This window comes from Vicugna pacos, chromosome 4 (assembly GCF_048564905.1).
Source record: "Vicugna pacos chromosome 4, VicPac4, whole genome shotgun sequence".
NCBI lineage: Eukaryota > Metazoa > Chordata > Mammalia > Artiodactyla > Camelidae > Vicugna > Vicugna pacos.
The window spans coordinates 9,971,402-9,989,627 of record NC_132990.1 but is presented as its reverse complement, the minus strand read 5'-3'; the positions used below and the strand labels follow the sequence as shown (position 1 = coordinate 9,989,627).

The following is an 18,226-nucleotide window of genomic DNA, read 5'->3' as shown; positions in this document are numbered from 1 at the left end:
TGCCAACAGTGAGATGACAGAGACATCAGAATTATCTGACAAAGATTTTAAACTACCTACAATAAAAATGCTTCAGTGAGTAATCCCCAACTCTCTTGAAACATGAACAAATATAAAGGCTCAACAAAGAAATGGAAGATATAAAGAAGAGCCAAATGGAAATGTCAGAACTAAAAGATGTAATAACTGAAATAAAAAGCTTAGTGGATGGGCTCAGCCGCAGAGTGGAGAGGTCAAAGGAAAGAGTCAGTGAGCTAGAAGATGGACTAGAAATGACCCAGTCTAAACAGCAGGAAGAACACAGACCTAAACAAACAAACAAACAAACAGAGACTCAGGGACTTTTAGGACCGTTTTAAAAGATCTAACATTTAAGACACTGGGGTCCTGGAAGGAGAGGGGAAAGAGCAGAGCTTAAAAAGGACTCAAAGAAATAATGGCTGAACACGTGCCAAATTTAACACAATGTAACATAAACATACAGATACAAGATGCTGGACAAATCCAAATAGGATAAACGCAAAGAAACCACATCAAGATACATTATAATTAAACTTCTGAAAACTAAAGACATAGGAAAAAAAATCTTAAAAGCATCCAGGAAGAAAAAAAAAAAAAAGACACCTTACTATAGGGGAAAAACCAACTGAATGACACCAGATTTCTCATCAGAGACCACAGAGACCATGGAGACCAGAAGAAAGTGACACAATATTTTTCAAATGCTGAAAGAAAAACCTGTCAACCCAGACTCCTATGCCCAGCAATATATCCATCGAAAATAAAGGGGAAACCAAGACATTCTCAGATGAAGAGAAACTAAAAGAATTTGTTCACCAGCAGACCTTTCCTAAGAGAAGAGCAAAAGGAAGTCCTCTAAACAGAAGGGCATGATAAAAGAAGAAAACATGAAACATCATGGAGGAAGGCAAGACACGGTGATTCCCACAGCGTCAGCTGTGGCAGGATCTGCTCTGTCCCACTGCTTTGTGTTGCTGCCTCTATCGCATCAGCCTACATTTTCAAGCAGTGTCCCAGGTGAAACCAGACAGCCTCGGGGCGAATCCTGTTCCTGCTACTTACTTACTAGCTGTGTGATTTGGGGCAAACGCCTCAGCTTCCTCATATACAAAACGGGAACAATAAAGCAGTTATTCTGTGGGCTGCTGGGACGTATCATGAGTTCATAATTGCCCAGGACTGCCTGGCAGAGGTTTAATGCCCCCTGGTGTTAACCTCGGACGGTGAGGTGAGTCTTCTGCTAAGAACCATGAAGATGTTAAATGATAGGGATTTGAACTTAAGCATTGGGTAGGGCGATACCCATTCATGAGTTATTTTAGAAATGACAGAGCTATTTTCATTCATTTATTCTTCTATATAAACTATGTGACCATTTTATCAAGTTAAAAATATGTATACTTTGATTATGGGATGTGATACACCTATAAGTGAATTTGGGGTGAATGCACATCTTTAAAATAGTCAGTCATTCCAATTAGGAACACGGCATTTCTTTTCTTCAGTCTTAATTTACCTCCTACCTCTCAGTAACATCTTTTTAGTTGTCTTTATTTATACTCTAGACATTTCTGGCGAGGCCAGTAGAAGTAGTAGTTAAACAGATGAGCTGTGCCAGCTCCACCCCTAACTAGCACTGAAGATTTTCATGCCTCAGTTTCCCCCCAAAGCGTGCCATAAGAAGCTTTACCACATGGACCACAGTGAGGCCTGTCGACGTAAATAAAGCACTTGCAGGGCTCGGTGGAGAGTCCCTGTTCTACCCGCAGGAGCTGCAGTCATGGTTGTCGCCGTAAATGGAAGTGTCCCTCCCCCTTCTATCTCCTATGGGTTACTGATCGTCTATAGAGAATCCACTCATCTCTAAAGCATTTTAAATTCAAATAAAATCTGATTTATATTTTTAAAATGTAGGCCTGGAATATAGGTTAGGAAAACAATCAAAATTGTTTCTCTCCCCCTACTCCCCACCCCATCCCACTGGAAGTTATCTTTCTTGTTTTTTGTAAAAATAAAGGATGTTTATGCCTCTTATTTTCAATTCAATTTTTCACTGCTGTAAAACTGTTACATGATGTGTACTTATCCCAATGTTTCTTTTGGACAAATTTCTAGAAATGAAATTCCTGGGTTACACAACATACATTTCTCTATGAGCAGTTTTAATTTCTTTTTCTTAGACATGGTTCTGATCACTACATAAGGTAGACTCAGGGTAGGAGGAATGTGATAGGAAAAAGGGTAAAAATATAAATTTGCCCTTTGGGCATCCAATTTTTAAAAATTCACTTCTGTCTAATGATATTCAATTATATACTGAAATTCAATTAAATACTAGTAATCGCAAATATTTTAAATGTTGCTAAAGGCAAGACATATAAATCCTAACGAATTAAAACTAACTCTTACTGCTACACTTAACCCTAAGTAAAACTCAGTAACTGGATGAAGAGGCTCAACCCAGGTCACAACTGAAGTCTGCAGCCATTGCTTCCCCTTCCCACACCTGCGGATGAGAAGCAGCCTAACTGCACACACTGGAAGTGGAAAAAGCGAGGCTAGGAAACCCTGATTGTGTGCAGTCATGGGTACCCATCATGTCGGAAGTTCTTCCGTCAAAATGAACTTTCTTTCACCCCATATCCTATTCTCAACTCATAAGAAAGGAGAGTAGGGTTCCTCATTTTGATTCCAAATGACCCTTCATAACTCCAGCAGTGAAAAATACCCATTATACCTTTTTCCTCCAGGATGAAGTACTACCAAATCCTGAAGCTTCCCACACGGAAATAAGTTCTTGGATACGTGGTGGCTGTCTACCTGCTCAGATGGCTGCAGCGGTCTGGTGAGGGGCAGCCACACACACACAAGGGATAACGCAGCTACCAGCGACCAGCGACCCCTGGCCACACTTGTTCTGGGCCACTGCTCATCCTTTACCACTTCTGCCTGTTCTCGATCAATGGGCGTCAGGGAAATCCCAAATGCGATTTTTTTTTTTTTTTGATTGAAGTACAGTCAGTTACAGTGTGTCAATTTCTGGTGTACAGCACAATGTCCCAGTCATGCATATACAGACATATTCTTTTTCATTAAAGGTTATTACAAGATATTGAACATAGTTCCCTGTGCTATACAGAAGAAACCTGGTTTTTTTAAACTATTATAAAAATAGATATACAGTGGCTAACACTTGCAAATCTCAGACTCTCAAATTTATCCCTTCCCACCCCTTTTCCCTTCAAAAGGCTATTAAGTAGCCTAATTCAACAGATATTTAAGCCACTGTCTCCTCACCCCACTTTTTTTTTCTTCTTTTGGAGGCAGGGAGGTAATTCGGTTTATGTATTTATTTTTAATGGAGGTGCTGGGGATTGAACCCAAGACCTCACATTTGCTAGGCACACACTCTACCACTGAGCTATACCCTCCCCCTATTTCCTCACCCAACTCTTTGACCTAGTGTGCTGGCTACAGTGAATGTCTCTGTGTCTGCTCCAGCCTCCATATTCCTCAACAGACTTTTACTCTATTGCTTTTGCCACATGAGTCTAAGCAACTTGTCACCCAGTGGAGGGGTTAAAAATAATTGCAAAGCTAACATGATTTTAAAGCCTTTACTGGCAACTTCCGCATATTCTACAAAATGGGGAAGTGGCTAAGTGAAAAAACTCTATCCTCAGAAAAACTAAGAGGAACTAAAGAATTTCCCTGCAATTCTTCTCCCTGAAAATGTGGAAGAAGTATTTTTACATATCTTGGTCTTCTAACCTTAAGAAGAAATTTTTTTTAAATCAGTCAACACTGATTAAATATTATAATTTTTCTTAAAATAAGTGTTAGTTTACTTTAGCTCATTAATTGCTTCTCATTACTTTTTGAGCATAAAAATTATGACTTTTAAAAATTATGACCATTATGGAATTAGTCTAGTGAACTGTAAGACATCTTCAAGAAGTTAAGGTATGCCTCACACATCTGTGCGATAACAACTCCCATTTCTGAGCACTTACTTTACATCAGGCACCATAGTAAGCCGTGCATACATCTCACTTTATGCCCCAAACTGCCCTGTGAGTTAAATACTGTTATTTTCCCAAATTTGTGAATATGGAGACTGATGATTTCAAAGAGGAACTACCTGAAGACACACATTTTGTAAGTGGCAGTTCTGGGACTGGAATCACTGATTCTAATGGTAAAGCTCTCCCCCAGGCCTGCAGGGTTCAGTGCTCGCAGAGGTTCTGACATGCAGTCTCTGCAAATGGTCTGAGAAATAGAGGGTGTCTGTGTGTATGTGTGGGTGTGTCATTCCCCATGTGTTATAAAGAAAATTACAATCAAACTAAGGTCACTACCAAGAGGCTGGATGAATATGGTGCCCCTCCAAAGTTCACACTGCTATCCAGACCTACAAACAGGTCTTCTAACACTGGGCACACCTCCCACACACAGTGCACTGGGAGCTTTTCCCTGGGGACTCCGGATATTAGAGAGACAGAGATTTGAGGAAAAGACTAACAAGAACTGTGTCTTGCAGTGTTAGGGTGTAGTCCTCAAAAAACACTGTCAACTTAAGAGTAATTCAAGCTCAGTTTGCCTTGTAGATCTAAAACATGACTTCAGGTATTAGCACTAATAAAACATATTTTAACTCACTGAGACTTAAAGCAGAATGAATCTGATGTTCACTGCGGGATGAAATTTTAAGGATAAACTTACGGTTCTAAAACACTCAGAGCAATATGATACTAGTGCTAGCCATGCACACACTCCCTGTTTGTCACTTGTAGTCAGAGTCTGAAATGTTAACATAGATGCAAAGACTCACCTTTTCTTTAAATGCTGCTTCATCCCATGTCTGCACATTTACAATGGAGTCATTCATCATTTTTTCTTTGTATATGTTTATTTTTTCTTTTTCAATTACATCATCATTACTGGTCAGAAGGAAGCACTTGCTCCCTCTTGCTCTTCCTCTGCCTGTTAGAAAAAAAATAGTTTATTTGGTGTCTTTGACTTAAAATTCTACTAAATCTGAGAATATGTACACAAAGGGATACGGGTATTCCTAAAATTCAACACTGGTTCACTGAATCCCACTTTCTAGACAAGCCGAGCTGGTGGGGTGTGGAGTGAAATGCAGGTGTGTACATGTGGATAAACAAGAAGCCCACCTTTGATGGGCTTCCTCAGGGTCTTCGTGGTGCACTGTGACCGAATAGGCATGTTATTAGAAATACTGCTTAAAGACAATCCAACATGAACCATCAGGGTGATACGGTGAGGGCCCTAAGATGAATAATAAACAGATCCTCCCTCAAGAGCCTTCTAGGAAACAAGGAAATAACATGTCCACAACCACCAGAACACAGGTGGAAAACTAGTGCTCTGAGAAAGACAGATATAAAGGGTTATGGGCAGTCAAAAGAGAGATTACTGCCAGCTGGGAGAATCAGGGACAGGTAACGGGGAGGCAGCAGAAGAGGTAGAACAATGATCAGCAGCAACAGTACGTGGGCAATTCGTTCAACGAGGGAAAAATGAAGTCATATTGGCTGGATTCAGGGGCTCATGGATAAAGGGGAATAATGGCGAATGAGGCTGGACAGATACATGGGCGCTGGATTGTGAAAAACTCTTCAACAGCAAGCAAGTTGGGGAAATGCTAGAGTTTCTATCCAGGGAGGTGACATGCTCAGAGCTGGTTTTCAAGAAAAGTAATGCGGCAGCTGTTGTTGTGGAAACTAGAAAAAGGAAGAGGGACCAGTCAGGAGATCATCTAGTTCAAGTGGGACAGGACTCCCTGGAGCACCTCTTCTGGAGTAGCGGGGGCCACCAGCACCATAAGCACAGCTGCGAAAGGTCCCCATGTTGACTGCTGAAGCCTCAATCAGACTTGGAATTGTCCTTTCATAAATATGTCAGCCAATGTTGGTCAAGTTAACAGTAATCATTGTGCACAAGAACCAAACTAGGGTATATGTTAGTGGATGAAACTGCAGTCACCCCATCCTGACCAGGTAAGCCAGCTCTAGGGCCAATGATATGGGGGTCCACTGTGCCATGGTGACAGTAAAGGAGAAAGGCTGGAATGACAGACACGCTCACAAAGCAGAAGACGACAGCCCTCCAGTAATGGCCCCAAAGTTTCTCTTACCTCTGGTTTGGATCATTCTGATGACGTTGCCCACATACTCATACAGGATGACCAGATTGCACTGAGCAATGTCGATGCCTTCATCAGCAACCGAGGTGGCGATCAGAATTTTGTTATCTCCGTTGGTTCTGAATGTATCCAATACACACTTCTGCGCTAGGAGGGTCATTCCTGTGTCAGAGGCAGAGGGTACTGTATAACTCACCAAAGAAGGAACTTTACCCTTCAAAAGAACAGCTATGAATTATGACACGCAGGCATTGGGATGTCAGGAACTGGGGTAAGCGCTTTGTATTCATGGTCTCACAGCAACCCTGGGCAGTAGGGCCGATCCCTGTCACGGTTTTAGAGAGGACATTTGAGGGAGGGTCTAACAACTCGGACTCTGGCACAACCTCAGCTCAGATCCCAGCTGTGGTACTTACAAGCTATGTGGCTTCAGTCATATTATTGCAAAACAAATGTTGATTTTTTTGCACAACTATCAAGAGTTAATTGTCACACCTTTGCACGTGTATAGGAGTTTTCAGCTGACAAGACATTTTCACATCTACCGACTCCCTGGAACTTCACAAGACCCTTTCAGGATGATGTGGCAAGTGTTTTATTTATTTACTTGTTTGTTTTTATTGAAGTATAGTCAGTTTACAATGTTATGTTAATTTCTGCTGTACAGCATAGTGATTCCAATTTTTATATATACATATATATTTGTGTCTTTTCATATTCTCTTTTATTATAGGCTATTACAATGTACTAAATATAGTTCCCTGTGCTGTACAGTAGGATCTTGTTGTTCATCTGTTTTATATATAGTAGTTAGTATCTGCAAACCCCAAACTCCCAATTTATCCCTCTTCCCTTTTTCCCCCTACAAGTTTGTTTTCTATGTCTATGAGTCTGTTTCTGTTTTATAAATAAGTTCATTTGTGGGCTTTTTTTTTAGACTCCACATGTAAGTGATATCATATGGTATTTTTCTTTCTCTTTCTGGCTTACTTCACTTAGAATGACAATCTCCAGGTCCATCCATCTTGCTGCAAATAGCATTATTTTATTCTTTTTTATGGCTGGGTAGTATTCCATTATATATATTTATTTATATTTATATTTATATATCTCAACTTCTTTATTGATATGGCAAGTGTTATGATTCCCCATTATGACAGATTTCCATGACCCACTTCCACTTTTGCGTTGCACTTCCAGTCCCCTCAGGGGCAACAACTCTCCTCTCTCCCCTCTACCTTCCTTGGAACCCTGGCCCTGATGGTGCAGACCTTGAGGTTTTGGAGGTATGATAAGCTAATAGGTTAGCGAGTAGCAGAACTGGGCCTTGAATTTCAGTTAGGATCCCACTAGGGTGCAGGTCTCAGCCACTGATATGCTGAGAAGAGAAAGGTTTCCAGTGGTCTCTACCCCAGAGTCAACAGAATTTATAAAAGCTCCAATTTTTTCCTAGTATACTGGCAGCCGAAATTTACAGATATATTTTGTTGAGGACAGAACAATTTCTTTTCACCATCATCTTCTACATAACAATGAACATACCCAAGACAGACACCATACTTTAAGCATTTCTGAACTTATCCATTTGTTCACCAAATATTCATTCAGCAATTATGGTCTGTCTGATAAGGATAGAATGGTTAAAAGGTTCATTTTTATCTATAAGTTCTCAATGGATGTGGATGGACGGATGCATAGATGGATGAACAAACAAATAAGAAAATATTTACTGGGTTCCTACTTGTAGATGAATAACAAAGTTCAAAAATCAAATTGGACTCATGCTGGAGTCAGACGGCAGAGAACTTTGAATTCCAACCACAATAATGTGGTGTTGGACTTCACTTGGTAGGCCAAATTTTCAAAACATGACTTTACTTTTTAGATTCAAAGTTTAAAATTTGCATAAGGGGGAAGTGCAAAGATGATGACTGCGGACTGACAGCAAGGGGACTTCTTACTATAAACAACACTAAATAAGGAACAGTGAGGACCTGTCACGGCCGGTCACTGAGGTGGGAGGAGCACAGGTCAGGACCAGCCACCTAGGATCCTCCTGGAAGACAACAGAGGTGGCCTTTCATCCTTTAACCACTCCCTACCTAGATTTCAGCATTGGACATTTTTTTTAAGTTGTAAAATATATAATATGCACAAAAGCATCTACAGTTTAAACAATGCAAACACAGAAAAGGAACATTTCTATTTCGAATTAATCTACTGATTGAGAACTTGTTCAGGAAAGTAACATGCTCAAACAACATTTCAAGAACTAACTCTGGTTTCACCTGTGAGACATATGGGAGGAGGCACTGTCTACAGGTTTTCGGCATTTGAGCACCGTGAGGGCTTTCTGATGCATCACCTTGGCCAGGCTGAACCACAGTCCCCAAATATGCACCTAGGGGCTTCTCTGAAGGGAGTCTGCAGGTACAATTAGTGTTCATAATCGGTTGATATTGTTAACCAAAAGAGATTTCACCCTAGATAGGCCTGACCTAATGAAGTCAGCCCTTTAAAGGAGGGCTTAGGTGTTCCCTGAGCTCAGAGACTCCAGACAGCTCATGCCTGTGGGGTTCCACGTGCTCCTGCACCTGCCCTGTGCACTTCAGACCTGCTTTGCCAGTCCAATCGTGTATGCCGATTCCTTGTAACAAATCCCTGTGTGTGTGTGTGTGTGTATGTCTGCGTGTGTGTATACACATACCTAAACTATATATACACACGCACACATATGTATATGTGTACTATACATATATGCATACACATACACATATATATGTATGTATACATGTATGTATAATCCCTACTAGTTTTTCTTCTGTTGAACCCTGACTGATATAAGCATTAAGAAAGAATTCAAATATATTATATACGTTCTTTTATATATATACATATAGCATACTAAATCTAATTCGTTATCTATAAACACCTGTGTTCTGACTTGTTTTGCCACGTCCAGTCAATATGCCAGGTTTTAGAAAGCTGAGGGTAGGACTTTCTTCAATCCATCTCTTTAAAGCCTGAAAATAAAAAGAAAACATCAGCTGGATCCTGTTTGTATACTATCCATATTAATTCAGCACTGAAATATATGCAAGAAGAAGGAGAGCTCTAAAGAAGTATACAGACAAGACGACTTACGTACTTTGCAGATTGACAAACGTGAGGTAAACAAAGCTTCCTGTAATTGAATTCTAGGCAATAATTAACTATAAAGGTATAGATCGTTGTGATCTGATATGGTTTAATATCTTAAGATACCTTTGAGGTGAAAAAGGCAAAGTTCAGAATACTGGGAGTGTAGAACTAACAAGTGGATTTAGTGAGATCTCAGGACACAAAATCAATACACAGAAATCAGTTGTACTTCCATATACAGCAACAAACGAGTAAAAGTGCCACTTATAGCAGTTACTGGGTTATAAGTCTAACAAAATAGTGCAGAATCTGTACACTGAAAACGATAAAACACTGACAAAAGAACCCAAAGATGTGGCTGGTGGCCTCTCAGGTAGCCCTCAGTGATCTCCACTCCCTGGTATTCAGATCCTTGTGTAATCCCCTCCCCTCAAGTGTGAACTAAACTTACTGACTTGCTTCTCATGAATAAAATATGGCAGGTGTGAGGGGATATCAATTCATAGATGAAGTTATAAGACGACCATGACCTCCATATCAGGCACTTTCTCTCAACCACTCTTGGATCACTCACTTTAGGGAAAGCCAGCCACCAGGCTGTGAGGCCGGCCTGTGGAGAGGCCCCTGTGAGTGAGCCAAGCACATCTTCTGCGGCCGGCCAAAAGCCATGTAAGTCAAGCCCTGAGCTGACTGCAGCCGTGGCCAACACCTTGAATGCAGCCTCATGAGACACCCTGAGACAGAAACACCCAGTTAAGTTGTTTTCAGATTCCTGGCCCATAGATACTGTAAGATAATAGATGTCTTTTGTTTCCAGCTACTAAGTTTTGGGGTAATTTGTTATCAGCAGTAGGTAACTAATACAGAAGCCCTATATAAATGAAGAGATATATTATGGTCGTGCATTTGAAGATTCAATATTGTTAAGACGTCATTTCTCCCCAATTTTATCTATAGATTCAGTGCAATCCCAAATGAAATTCCAGCAGACTTTTTCATAGATGTGGATGAGCTGATTCTAAAATAAAGATGGAAAGGCAAAGAAAGATAGTGAAAGCAATTTTGAAAAAAGAAGAAACTTGGAGGACTCACAGTACCTGATTTCAACACTCACTATGAAGCTACAGTAATCAAGACTGTAGGATGGGTGAAAAGATAGATGTACACATGAATGGAACAGAACAGAGGATCCAGAAATATATCCACATAAATACAGCCACCTGAGTTTTGAAAAAGTTACAAAGGCAATTCAATGGAGAAAGAATAGTCTTTTCAACAAACATGCTGAAACAATTGGATGTCCACATACAAAAAGAAAAAAAATCTCAACCCATACCTCAAAATGGATTGTAGACTGAAATGTAAAATGTAAAACTAGGGCAAAAGATGTGAACAGACACTTCACCAAAGAAGATATATGGATGACATAATAAATATATGAACAAATGCTCAATTGTATTAATCATTGGTAAAATGCAAATTAAAACCCTCTTGAGGTAGCACTAGGTGTCCACAGAATGGCTAAAATTTTTTAAATTGACAAAAAGAATAAAAAAGTATGAAATACTTGCTCTACAAGTATCAACCATTATAAACCAGAGTGACTGAGACAGTGAGGTACTAGCGTAAGGAAAAAAAAAAGGAACTCAGAATGGAATAAAGAGCCCAGAAACAGACCCACACATATATGGATGCTTGATTGCAAAGCAGTGAGGAAAGGACTGTCTTTTTAATAAAATGGTACTAGGTCAATTTGTTATCCACAGGAGGTAGAAGCTTACATCCACAAGAGCCCTGGTTTTCACAAAGAGGATGGTTCTGGTCTCTGGATTTATGTGGTACTCCTCTTTCAAGATGAAGCAGAGGTCTTCGAGTTTAGGGTTCTCGTTGCTGGGATCCATCGAAATACTTTCTAGTTCCTGCAGCTTTTCTGCAAATGGGGAACATTTCGCAAAAGGTTTATAAATTCAAGAAATTTAGAACACACTGGGACCTATAGCTATAGTTCAAAGAGTTTCTCAATCTCTGTCCAGAATTTTATGAGGAATAACCACTGATTTAATGCATACATTCAATATACCGATAAATGCATACATTTTTTTCCCCCTGAGAGCTGGTTGTTCAATGTTTAGCAGCACACATATGTATAAGTAAATACTTTGGTATAGTCCCCAGAAAAATTATTAGCACTAATTACCTTTGGGAAAAGGCATTTGAGAGAGGGAGAAAAAAGACTTACTTTTCATTTAATATCTTCCTATATTTTTCTTAATATGAGGGCAATGGGATTATGAGCCATTTTGGTTTTCTTCTCTGTATAGAAGTATATATAAATTATAGCTTTTAATGTCATTAAAATACTTTAAAAAATTTTTATGAAATTACTAAAAGTTATACCAAAAAATGTTATTATCAACTGACTGTTTCTGTGGGATGTATCCCTTGCAAATCCTACCACTCCTTCTTCAAAACAGGAAATAGTGTAAGTGGCAGATTGTTTTCACAAGTACCAGATTTCCCTGAAGCTTAATAGTCCTGCCACGTATAATATCTTCTTAAGCCCAAGACAGCTCCCAGAGCATCACCATGTGAAGCTAGGTGTAATACATGAGCAGCGGCCGCTGGTGTTCTCAGGCACCAATGGCTTCCTCCTCTAGAAACACCACCCACCTTCAAATCTCCGAGTGAGATCTTGCTCGATCTCATCAAATCCTGCTGCTCGGACATTTGTGAAGAAGTCTTTCAAGTAATCTAGAGCATCTTTTACGCGTGCATGTTCACTGATAATGAGGGCATCATTGTATCTCTGTGGAAAACGAAAACTGTTTCAATGTTTCTAGTGTCTACTGCATTCACTACACTTACATTCAATTCGCTGTACTTAACACGGAATTAATTTTAAGAATGAACTTGTCTCAAATCTATTCTAACTTAGTTTTCTAAGATAAACGATTTCTAATAATACTGTAATAAAACCTTAAAAACAAATACTGCAAAAAAAACCCAAACAAACAAACCCTCAAGTAGCTAGAATCATTAATTAATTAGGATCACTTTGGATTCTAGAATTCTACCTTGGAAGAGAAAGAGAAAATTACATGACAAACACATGTCAAAGATTCAAACATTAAAAAAAAAAATGACAGCAAATCAACTTCCACATCAACCTGCCTCAGACATTCAACTTAATCTCTTCATCCCATCCAAAGCCATCACTGAATTGTCATGCATGCACCTGTTCAGAATGATAGGGCTGACCACTTACACCACATTTTCAATTAAGTCTGTTAAAATTCCACAACTGCACACTGATTGAGTGCATTTTAAAATATTTTCAGTGGCATAAGCAGAAATGATGGTGGTTGTTATTGCTTAACTCGTTGGTTAACCAGAAAACAACCAGAGACCCTGGATTTCCCATCATGCGGCTTCACCGGAGGAAGGAAAACATGCATTTCAGGAAACAGCAACAGGATCCACTTACTGAGCTTTAAAGATGGCTATCACTGGTCACGTATCTATAATAATGGTCATCACATCCCAATTTTTTTCAATTATGTCAATTATGGGAATGCTGAGGCACGGCACAGAATGTCTGCCTCTGCTTCTGTCCCGTTGCCTCTAGTGCTAAGTTTCAAAGAGCGAACAAAGATGCTGAGTGGGATAACTTCTGGAGTTTGCTTCATAAGAACCTCCCAGAAAGCTCCTAAGTGAGCTCTTGGGAACAGGATGAAAAATCGATGCTCTCTCAGCTCACACAGCCCATGCAGCTCTCAGTAGGTGCTACAACTAAAACACGCTTTCCCAAAGAAGCCACATACCCGCAAATGTGATGTGTACAGAAACAGTGCTTGACAAATCCTGCTCTCTTCATCTTTGTCTGGCATCTGAAACAACATGCACACTTTCTGAACAGCAATAATCCACTGTTCATATTTCTGTGTTCCAAACTCCCTATTTTGAATATGAAATAAGTTTTCTGAAAAAAAAAAAAAGAGAGAGAGAGAAGTTTTTCATTGTGCCATCTGGCCGGTCATTGAAGATTCTGAGCATGCCTCCCCTTCTAATTTTCTTCCTTACTTTCAGTCCACAGAGTATTCCTCCTGAAACAGTTTTCAGCAGTGTGTCTTTGCATAAATACCATTGTTTACTGAATACCTGCTATGTACCAAGAATTAAAGTGTCTTACATTCATAATTTCATTTCATTTTCATAAACCCATGAGGTAGATATTACATTTTACAGACCAGAAAACGGAAGCTCAGAGAAGCAAAGTCATTCTCCAAAGTCACACAGCTAGTACGTTGGGGAGCGCAGGAATTCAAACCCAGGGTGTCTGACACCCAAGCTTCACTGGCTCTCTGAGCTGCCAACCAAAGCAGCCCAGAGGCCAAACAATGGACATGAAAAACCTAACTTTGCCTTTAAAGATGAAATAGCGGCGAGTAAGACTAGAGCTCATGAGCTTCACCAGAGGAGGATATTTAAAAGCAGAAGAGATCACGCTTCACTCTGCCCTGCTGGGAGCTCACGCCAGCTCATCTCCGCAGCACCACTCATGCGCTGAGCAGAGAACAGGTGCTCAAAAGGTGCTCGTCGTGGACGCTTCTGTTTGCCAGCAGCTCCTAAGCTGAGCCTCAGTTGCTTGGTTCACAAATTGAGCATCTGCCATGGTCCAGGCTCTGCGGGGTGCTGGGGCTAAAAGGATGGAGGAAGGCACGGCCCTGCTGTCAAGTGGCTAAGTCTGTGAGTTACTCTAGGATCAGCTCTCCAGGGCTCCTGGGGAAGCGCACGGCACTAAAACGCACAGCCAATGGCTGTGTCTCTGGGTTACGATTCCCCTCTCGCCCATTCCCTTTTAGTAAGAGGAACAAAGGTGGCAACCCAAACAAGTAGCATCACGTGCTTCTCTCCCAGCCCCACCACAAACAAGGTGACTGTCAGTAAACCAGATGAATCAACAAGTATTTATGGGACTTAGGAAGGCGTGAAAATAAGCCATCTGGAAACAAGCAGTTGACAGGATTCGGCCTGGTGAAGAGGTGGAGGTGGGCGATTAGAGGCGGGAGGAATGAGAAGGCGGAAATTCTCGCCTCTCCACTCTCCTGCCACCTCCCCAACCCCGACCACGTCCTCATGCTCCTGGGTAACTGCATGAGCCCCTACCTGGTCTCCTCATCTCCTGCCTTGTCCCCTCCAATCCAGTCTCTATTCAGCAGGTGGAGGAAGTCCCCAGAATGGCAGGTAAGAAACAATGCTAACCCACTATTGGCAAGCCTATAGTAGGTTCTTCCAGCCAAACTCCTACCTCTGTGATCTGACCCCTGCCTGCTTCTGACTCTCTTCTCTAGCTGCGCCCCTTCCTGCATTTCACAGGACTAACGGGAGTCCCCACTCTCTCCACTCTCCCGTCTCCTCTGCCTGAAACACACATATCACCACTGCTCACCTGCCCCCTCCCCTGTTGCTTCATTACTCTTACTTACCTGCCTTTGGCACTACCATTAGCCAAAACAGAAACGCCACGAGGGCAGGGGCGGTGTCTGAGGGTCCTCACAGTGTTCCCACCACCTAGCACAGTGCCCAGCACTGAATGAAGGAACAAGCGAATGAACGTTCGAGGAACTGCTAATCACAGATTCAAGTAGGGAAGGAGTGGAGAGCTGGCAGGAGAAGCAGAACCGCGGGCGGGTGGGCAGGTGAGCGCTGTGCGTGCTCAGCCTGAAGGACAAGGATTCCAGCAGGACACTGATGTGATGAAACTGCTCGTTTCAGGGAGGTGGGGGGGATAGGTCAGTGGTAGAGCACAGGCTTGGTGTGCACAGGGTCTAGGGTTCAATTCCCAGTGCCTCCATTAAGAAGGGAAAACCTGGTAATTTCAGGAAAACTAGCCCAGGTGTGAGGGTTGGATGGAAAAGAGAGTGGAGGTGGGCATACCAGCTGTTAGAATAAGTCCAAAATCAAGCTGTGAAAGAATAGGAAAGAGAAAAGCAAATTAAGCATGAGAGAAGGCAAGATACCAGGAGTTATCAAGAATTCAGAGTCTCCAAAACTAAACTCACCTGTACCTGCCCAAGTTGCTCTTAGTTCTGGAACCAGCACCACCTGCTGGCATACACACAGGCGCCAAGCCAGAAGGCCAGGGAAGCCGCCCCCACTCCCTGCCCGCTCTCACTCCCACCCAAACCCAGGCAGCCCTTAAATCTGAACACCTCCTGTTTCACAAGCCTCCTGCCTTCTCCACCCACCTCCACTGCCTCTGTTTGGCCTGCTTCATTCCCTGGTGTCCCCCTCACAGGACTAATCAGGTTAAAATTGTCCACTGCTTCCCACTGCTTTTAGGATAAAATCCAAACTCCGCTTGGCCTACCAGGCCCTTCACTGTCTGTTCCCTGCCTCCCGTTTCGCCTCGCTCCTTTCTGCTGCTCACATGTCAGAATTATGAAATGTTTGCAAGTCCTAAACCTCACTGTGCTCTCTCTGTCTAAGTCTGATGCCTTTTCAACCTCACTTGATTATCTGTCCATCTTAACTTGGCTGACTTCAAGATCTGTCTCAGGCATCACCTCCTCCAGGAAGTCTTCCCTGCAGCCCAGTCCAGGCCTAAGTTCCCATGTGCTCCCATGGCGCCACGGTCACACAACTCTCCCGTGCCGCATGGAAACTGTTTGCATCTGATTCTCATTATTTGACTGTGCGTTCCTTGAGGGCAAGACTGTGTTTAATCTTGGCATTTGCATGATCTAGCATAGTACCTGGCACAATAAATACCTGGTGAATGAATTAATTAATTAAAAAAAGAAGAACAGAACTTGGTGACTTCATAAGATTCTCAAAAGAAGAAAGAATCAAAGATCACCCCTAGATTTAATTCTGAGTCTTCAAGGGGATGGTGGTTTCACTCATATAAAGAAAGAAGTCAGGATAGAAAGCTAATTGGAAGGTCAAGAAAGCAATGAATTGATTTAAATAGGGTATTTTTCAGGCCTGTGTGTCCAGATACATTTACTTTGGATTTAAAAAGGAAAAAAAAAAAGCAAAATAAAGGAGGACTTATAAGGTTCGTGAATAAATTAGAATCAAAACAGTCAACCTCCGGCTATAATCTCGACATTGTCTGAACTAAGGAGAATGCAGAAAGACACAAGTGAACAGAGACGGCTATTCCCAAAAGGAGAGGTTACAAAATGAAGTTATTCTCACCGAGACTTATGGTACCAAGCTCTTCAAAGATACTCTTTGCCAGACCCTCGGTCTCCAACATCAGCTGAGATATGACGCTTTTAAATCTGTTGGCAGTCCGTGATTTCACTTTCCTGAAAACTACAGCCATCAAAGGAAAGTGAGTATTTTTCAGGGAGAACATGCAGTTCAAAGCAGGCCTCTCCAAGCCTCTCTCTGCCTTTCTTACTTCCTCTGAAACCTGAGGCCCCAAGCTCACAGGCAGGTCGGCTGAATGATAAAACAAATATTCAAAACCCCTGAAGCGACTCCCTAGAGCTTAGTGCACTGCTTCTAACATCTCTCTCTCTTTCGAGGTCTGGGTCTAATTCAGCTTCTCACTTGGACTTTCCTGTTACTCAACACAGAGCTTCTGCTCTGATGAGCTGACATCTATCTTACTTCTGCAAATGCCACACTTGAAACCCTGTCTCTGTTCTCTGAGCTTCTCCATTCCCACCTGACTCCCGAGAGTGTTCATAATGTCCCTACATTCAGTTTTGCATTGTGTCCATGGAAACTTATTAATCGCCTACCAGGTGCCAGGTTCCGGTGATGGCAGAAAAGAACCTGCTGCGTGCCCTGGAGAGGTCTGTGTTCTCAGCAGAGAGAAAGCTACAGGGCCAAATGACCACGCGGAGTGCTGCACAGTGGGTGCAAGGTGTCATGGAGCAAGGGAAAGACTCTAATTCTTCCAGGGGAGGGGGGCAGTGTTGTGGGATAAACAGGGGAAGAGGTAAGGAGGAGTGAGCACAGTCATGTGCAAAGGGCAGGATGGAAAAGCTTAGAAAGAGAACACACGTGACCAATCCGAGGAACCCAGAGGATGGGACTTGCTTGGGTTTATGGGAGTTGGGAGAAGACGAAGCTCAGAGCGGGGAGGGACTGGATTATAAAGAAGTTTGTATGTGATATTTAAAGGTTCACATCGGGTACCTTCTCTAAACTCCTTACTGGCAGCTCCCTGACTGGTTCATGTGTGTTTGTTCTGCCTTTTACTCATTCTGTCATATGCTATTCGGAGAGCGAGGATAAAGTCTCATGCATCTTCTGCACCCCTCTCCCTTGCTGGGTTAGTCTAGCACTGGTATTCAGTAAACATTTCTTAGTCAATCTTATTTAGGGGGGAGGGGATAGTTCAGTGGTAGAGTATGTGCCTGGCATACATGAGGTCCTGGGTTCAGTCCCCAGTACCTCCGATAAAATAAATAAATAAACAAACACACCTAATTGCCTACCCTCCAAAAAACAAACAAGCAAACAAACGAAAACTAAGAAAAAAATCTTATAAATAAAATCATATTCTGATCTTTCGATAAGCTCCGATTATTTCACTTCAGCCAAAATTCCTGGATACGTATTCAAATAATGAATCAACACTCAGTGTCCTCCTCAGGCATGGAACTCAGGGAAGGTCTGAGCCATCTAGACGCTCAGATTTTCTCATCATCTCTCTCTCTCTCTCTCGTTGCCATACCTTGACATGAGCTTGATGCAAAGGAAGAGCAAATGTTTGCTTTCTACAGGCCACTCCTGAGCTCCGTTGGGGAGAGAAGCTGGAAATGTGATTACTCCCCAAGTTTGAGATTAAGTATTTTCTACTAAACAGAGAAAGGGTAAAAATTCAGTGTTCATCTCAATGGCCCTGAACTAAGAAGAGCAGAGGGTGACAAA

General features: G+C 41.9%; 1 protein-coding gene across 2 annotated transcripts in view; it reads right to left on the bottom strand.

The window, feature by feature from the left end:
* Positions 1 to 18,226, bottom strand: part of RIGI (RNA sensor RIG-I) — a 55,376-nt gene that overhangs the window by 3,850 nt on the left and 33,300 nt on the right. For both annotated transcript variants that reach the window (XM_072959266.1, XM_072959265.1), the window contains exons 10-16: positions 16,535 to 16,654; positions 13,153 to 13,310; positions 12,002 to 12,137; positions 11,113 to 11,261; positions 9,123 to 9,213; positions 6,182 to 6,352; positions 4,853 to 5,004 (exon numbers count right to left, since the gene is read on the bottom strand). In XM_072959266.1, the coding sequence (XP_072815367.1) occupies positions 4,853 to 5,004; positions 6,182 to 6,352; positions 9,123 to 9,213; positions 11,113 to 11,261; positions 12,002 to 12,137; positions 13,153 to 13,310; positions 16,535 to 16,654 (977 nt within the window). The remainder of the gene's footprint in view (positions 1 to 4,852; positions 5,005 to 6,181; positions 6,353 to 9,122; positions 9,214 to 11,112; positions 11,262 to 12,001; positions 12,138 to 13,152; positions 13,311 to 16,534; positions 16,655 to 18,226) is intronic.